Raw genomic sequence first — 6,593 nt, forward strand, 5'->3', positions numbered from 1 at the left:
AAAAAAAAAAAAAAAAAGACCCCAGCTCAGGGAGGTTAAATCACGTGCCCTGTATCGTGCAGCTGGTGAGTGGGAACTCCAGCCCAAGTGGTCCTGAGCCAGGGCCATCATGCCTATGAGTATGTATAACAGAGTACAAGTCAGTGGGCCTTGTGGATGCATGAGGGGCATACAAGCTTCTCTACCTGTAGGATCCTTCATCAAATAGGAACACAGCACCTACTGTCTGCAATGCAGCCATTGTCCTGGGGGCACAGTGGTAACTGGATGGTCAAAGTCCTTGCCTTTGTGGTGGCTGAGACAGAGGATCAGCAAATCCATGCCTAATGTTGAGGGCTTGTGATTCTTGGCCATTCAAATATCCTCTATTATGAAGTTTCTGTTAAAATTTTTTGTCCACTTTCCTATCAGGTTTTACGTCAAATGCATACAAATGCAAATTTTACATCAAATGCATTTCTGCATTACCAAGACAATCAAATAATTTTTCTGTCTCCTAAATTATGTTAAACCACCCTTGCATTCCAACTGCATGAGACAGGGCACAGGATTCAACTTCCCTGAGCCTGTTTTTTTGTTTTGCTTTGTTTTTTAAGTGAACTGTATACCCGACATGGGGCTCAAACTCATGACCCCAAGATCAAGAGTCATATGCTCTACCGAGCCATCCAGGCGCTCTGAACCTTTTCGGCTGTCAGTGGTAGCAGTCCTAGTCAGCAGAGAGCTGCGTGCAGAACAGTCAGAGATTTCTGTCACGTCTGTCCCCAAGGAGCCAAGCGGCTGCTGTCACCACCACTGCTGTCACACACTCAGCCAGGTAGGCACACTGCCACATGTGCGTGCCCAGTGTCCAGGTACATGGGCTGTTTCCACAGGCATGGCCCCAGAGGGGAGGAAATGCAGTAATTTCCTGGGGAGCTGGCCAGGAGTCCAGAAGCACAAGGGTCATAGGAGCTGGGGCGGAAGGAAGGGGTGGGGTCACACCCTAACCCCATGACTCTTCCCCACAGTAGGCTCCCTGCTCTGACTCCGGGCCCTAACTGGGGTTCCTGAGATGCTGACCCACATCCAGTCCAAGCCAATGTTAACAGTTAACGGTCAGATGGCTGACATCGAGGGAGCGCCTCCTACTGGCAAGGAAAGCTTCATGCGCCTCCCCCCCCCCCGGCCCCGCCCATGAGGGAAGTGCTGGCATGAGTCCCATTTCACAGGTGGGGAAACTGAGGCTCAAAGGTTGCAACCACTTGCTAGAGTCCCTGCTCTCCTCTGTGCTAAGAGCATGATTCCCCAGACCACTGGATGGGGCTGGAGCAGCTGATAAGACCCAGCTCTCAGGGCCCATCCCCATCCCCACCTTTGCAGCCCAGACTCCAATGTTCTGGAGCACTCTGGACCCCACCATCCTCTTCTTCTTCTTCCTTTTTTTTAATTAAAAACATTTTTTTGAAAGATTTCACCCATTTCTTTGTCAGAGAAAAATAGAGAGCAAACACAAACAGGGGGAGGGGCAAAGGGAGAAGCAGGTTCACCACTGAGCAGGGAACCTGATGCATGGCTCCATCCCAGGACCCCAGGATCACGCCCCGAGCCAAAGGCAAACACTTAAGCGACTGAGCCATTCAGGCATCCCCCAAATATTTATTTATTTGAGAGAAAGAGAGAGCACAAGTAGGAGAGTAGCAGAGGGAGAGGCAGAAGCAGGCTCCTAGAGAGCCTGATGCGGGGTTGGATCCCAGGTGCCTGAGGTCATGACCTGACCCGAAAGCAGATGTTTAATGGACTGAGCCACCCAGGTGCCCCCCCATCCATCATCTTATACAACTACTCCCTTTACGAGCCAAGCTCTTTTACAGGCCTCCTAGAGGCTGGGCAGGCATTTGGATCCAGGATAGGTGATGGAGGGCTCTGGGAGGACCCCACTCCTCCAGCAGCTCAGGACAGTTTCCACCCCTGCAGAGGCAGAGAGGACAGTCCCAGCTGGGCCTGCTCACTCTGTGACACCAGGCAGCTCTCTTCTGTACAGACCTAGTTTCCTTATAAATCAAATTCAGCAATGAACCCTACTGGATTCTGGGAAAAGCAGTGAATCGTTCCACTGAGGATCCTGTGGGAGGGCAGGTATTTCCAAGTGGCCACAGCAGATACATGTCACAAACCTAAAAGCCACCACTACCCTGAAGCTCATGCAGTCTCCCTAAAAGACGAGCACTTACTCAGAGCCTCAGAACACCCAGTTTGCACGCAAGCTTAACACACTGGGACATAGTGCTGGAAGATGATAGACTAGAGAGCAAGGGACCTCGCTGTCACCGTGGGTCTATTCATTCCTCATGGTGCTGGGTCCTCACTCATGCCAACCTAAGAACCCTCCCCCAGAGATGCCTAGGTGACTCAGTCAGTTAAGGGTCTGCCTTAGGCTCAGGTTATGATCCTGGGGTCCCAGGATCAAATCCCACATCAGGTTCCCTGCTCAGTGGGGAGTCAAAATCTTAAAAAACAAAAACTAAAACAAAACAAACAAAACAAAACAAAAACCTCCCCAGGAACTCTGGCTACAGCAGAAGGCCCAACCCCAAAGGAGTAAACCTGGTGCTGGTCAGAAAGAAGATTGGGTCTGGGAGGCCCTGCTGGAGAGAAGGGACAGTGATGGGAAAGCGGGGGGACTGTGGGGAGGAAGGAGAGTGGGCTTCAGACCGCCAGCTCCCTTCAGAGACTGCATCAGCATGGCCAGGAGCCCTCAAGTGGAGGGATCTTAGCCAGGAGGTCCCCAGCCAGCCAGGGTCTCCTGTTCCATGTTCCACAACAGCTGGGGCCAGCTCCAGGCTCCCTCCCACTCCGGGCTTCTTAAAACAAGAACAGGAAGTGGAGAGTGCTTTTCAACAAACACAAAACACAGGGGGAGAAACCACATCCTCTCTCCTCACCAAGGAAACTTGCAGAGGGCATCATGGGCTCCGAGTAGAGATCCCCCCAACACTGACCTTCACATGCACAGCAAGACATGCCATACAGATCCCCCCACAAAGTCTCCAGGAGACACAATGGGCCCAGACCCCCCACAGAGAAAGGTGGCAGTGGCTCCCACTGCCGGGGGCCACATCCCCATCAGGGGTCTCTGGGGCCTGAACCCCAAGCCCTGTTTGCCTCTTTACAACTCTAGGTTCTGGTGGGCTCAGCACCTCTGCATGCTCTCCAGAACATGGGGGGAGGGGAGGCCCCTGGAGAGACCATGCTGCTGGAGCTGCCACCCTCATCCTTGAAGGAGCCCTGAGGGAGGGGAAAGAGGACCAGGTCGGGAGAGACAGGTGGACAGACAAAGGGAGGAAGGAACGAAGGAGGAGGTGAATGAATGAAACAGAAGGTTAAAGCTTGCAGGAACGGGGAAACCAAAACAAAGATGGTACGGAATGCCACCTGGGCAAGGACTTGGCCACACTCCCCCTTGCTCCAGGACTGTCCCCTCGGCTTACAAAGCACTTCTGATCCTGACAATGATCCATGAGGCAGTTATTCCAGAAAACAGACCCAGCCAGCAGGGAGGGGGATGACTGCTTGGGCTTTTCACTAGCCTGGGCTGGGGGCCAAGAGCCAGGAGGGGTGTCCTGCTATATTCTGCCCCGGTGGGCAGCGGAAGCCTTCCATGGGCTGGGCTTCCTGGAAAAGGGTTGGAAAACACCAGCTGGGGCCCCTCTCTAACACCCACCTTGCCCTGGCCACAAACATCCAGCAGTCCCTGGCTGGGCCCCAGGCCCAGACATCAGAAGGGGAGGCAGTGGGGAACATGGTGCTGGCCAGGGCAGGTTTCCCAGGTCCTAGGCCCGGGTGAGAAACTGGCCCTGGGCAGCACTGAGTGCACACTGACAGGCCAGGGCTTGCCCACACTTCTGGGAAAAAAACCCAGCCTTGGAGAACAGCTGTGGCTTCTCTAAATGGCCCAGCACCAGTCATCAGGGTCAGCCTGGGCCAGACCGGTGACACTGTGGGGGTGCCCTCTCCGGGTCTCCTGAGCCCCGGAGCTAGGAAAAGACTCACATACCACATCTGTCAATATCCCCAAACCCCCTCCTGTCTCATGCGCACACCTGCCTCTTGCTCTGTGGAAGGGTCCTGGGGCTGCTTCCTTGCTGGACGCTGTGCAGCCCCCACTATGTGCACATGCACGTGCACACACACGTACACACACACACACACACACCTTCTCCACACTCTCACCACCAGTTACAGAGTCTCCAGGAGGTGCCAGCCACCGAGAACCACCCAGCTTCCACCCACCTCTTACTCACCGTCCAATGTCTGAGCAGACCTTGGAGTCAGCAGCGACCGCAGCGCGGCTAAAGGCCTGGGGGCCACAGCCGGTGTGGCGGCGAGAGAGGAGCACGGCAGGCACAATAATGGCCAGGGCCAGCCCCAACCCCAGCAGGACCATGCTGGCCGTGACCCTGCGGCCTTGGGCCATGGCTCTGAGGCCCGGAGTGGAGAGAGAAGGCAGGTGGATGGACACACAGGTGGGTAGATGAATGGACAGATTCGCTGGTGATGGGACAGATGAACAGATGGAGACCAGAGACAGACAGTGGATTGACAGGCTAGACAGCTGAACATAGGCTAGGAAGAGAAGGACAGTCAGAGAGACACTGGACAGAGACAGGATTGTAGACAGACAGACAGACAGGCTTACAGATGATTGGAGGCCCCCCGACGGACTGATGGGCATACAGACCAGCCGCCAGCGGCGACGGGGCTGCTGTCCTGCTCAAGCGCCTGCTAGAGGCAGAGCTGGCCGCATGCCTGAACTTCCAGTTTTCAGCCCCTGTTCTTGGCCCTGGCAGAAGGCCAGGGAGCAGGGCGTTTATGGGGAGTTTTCCTCCCAGAGAGGAGCAAGCCACCACCGTTAACTCCCTCATTCCCACAGCCTGCCCAGGGCTATTCCACCCCACGTGCTTGGGGACTTGGCGCCTCCCACCCCCGAGGGAGCCAGGACAGCAGGACTCAGGCCTGCCTTGTCCCCTCCCCTGGATCTGCTGCAGAGGGACAAGGGGGCTGCAAGGTCACCCCACCTCCCGCCTCCTTGGTGTGGTTGCGCCCAGCAAGATTTCCTCAGCATCCCCAGAGCCAGAGGACACCGAGGATGCTGGGGCCCAGACGTGGGGCTGAAGAGGGCCAGAGACAGAGGGATTGGGGGACCCAAGGCAATGTCACTCAGGATCCGGGTTCAAGTCCCAGCTCAGCCATGGCCTAGCCAGGAAACTGGTGTGACCAGGAGTGAGCTCAGCTTCCCGATCCACATCAAACACCCAGGACTACAAGACCTCTGTGTGAGGAAAGTAAACAGGGCCTACATCTGGCCCTCGGTGCCCACTGCCCACCAGGCCACCCACCCCTGGGGCCTGCATGCGGTCAGAATGCCACCATAGGCCTCCTGAGAGTGAGGCTGCCCTCCTGTCTGGGTCTCTGCACTTCCCTGGCTGTGTGTCCGCTTCCCTGTGTCCATCTGTGCAGGCTGGGCCTCCTCTCCTGGGAACACTGGTCTGGATGCTCCCCTGCCTAGGCCTTGGGGTACCCAATGGGGAGGCAATTGGGGGAGGGGGACCCATTGATGCCCTTCTTGACCAGGCTCAGTGGGAGCACAGGGCGCAGGGTCCAGGCTGGACTCCCACCCACACAGCCCCCACTGCCTCCCTGTATTCTCTGGCTTCCTCCCCAGCTGAGCATCGCCCACCCCAGGCCTCTCGACACCTCCTAGTACAACAGATGAACCGCCCACACAGCCACACAGCCTGCCAGGCCCCCACCCGAGCCACTGGTCAGCCAGGCAGTCTCTCCAACAGGCCTGTTCCCACAGCTGCCCGGGGCGGGTGGGGAGGGCTGTGGGCACCTTCTTCTGTCCCCACTGTCCCTCATACCACAGTGACATGGCTCAACCCAGAAACAACGTGCATTGCTGGCCCAGGGCCTGCCCACCCTCTGGGAAGGCAGGGGCAGCAGACAGAGGGGTCTGGCGTGCTAAGAATGGAACATTCCCCCATCTCCACAGCCATCCTGATCAGGCTGAGGCCAGGAGGCAGGGACTGAAAGAGCAAAGTCCCAGGAGAGGAAAGAGCGTCATGCTAGGCCTGGCTAGAGGTATGGCTGGACAGGCTGAGCTGGGAAAGGCCCTGAATATCCTTGTGTAGGAGACAATGGGAAGGAAAGAGAGGAAACCAAGTCCCCCTGCACCTGGTGGAGCCCTCAGCTGAGCTCCACGGGGCCTGGTGAACTGTGTGTGCTCAGCCCATATGCAGGAACCCAAGGAGTTAACCTCCACCCGGAGCGAGACTAGCCCCTCAGGCCTCAGTCTTCTCTCCTGCAAATGGTGCCATGGCCTTTCCTCTAGGGCCAAAATGAAAGCTGAGGAGACTTGCACTTCCCACCAGCCAAGCCTCCATCCCGTCCCCAGGGGACCCCAGATGTATCATCCTCCCGGGCTCAGGGCCCAGACTCTGCAGACACAAAACTCCGTTTCCTCATGGGTACTTTAGAAACACCAAGGTTTCTGGCCTCCTGAGGGAGAGCCCAGACTTGGGGTGGCCCCTTTGCCCCTGCCCTCAGGGGTC

The 6,593-nt window shown here is 56.7% G+C and overlaps 1 protein-coding gene across 2 annotated transcripts in view; it reads right to left on the minus strand.

The window, feature by feature from the left end:
* GGT5 (gamma-glutamyltransferase 5) overlaps window positions 1-4,961 on the minus strand; it is a 25,279-nt gene extending 20,318 nt beyond the window's left edge. Inside the window, exon 1 of one of the 2 annotated variants that reach the window (XM_032876025.1) lies at window positions 4,284-4,961. In XM_032876025.1, coding sequence (XP_032731916.1) covers window positions 4,284-4,714 — 431 coding nt within the window. In that variant the 5' untranslated portion in view covers window positions 4,715-4,961. The remainder of the gene's footprint in view (window positions 1-4,283) is intronic. The other variant, XM_032876026.1, reaches the window with a different exon arrangement.
* Between the last annotated feature and the right edge of the window lie 1,632 nt (window positions 4,962-6,593).

Source organism: Lontra canadensis, unplaced genomic scaffold, assembly GCF_010015895.1.
Source record: "Lontra canadensis isolate GAN:19392208 unplaced genomic scaffold, GSC_riverotter_1.0 scaffold57, whole genome shotgun sequence".
Lineage (NCBI taxonomy): Eukaryota > Metazoa > Chordata > Mammalia > Carnivora > Mustelidae > Lontra > Lontra canadensis.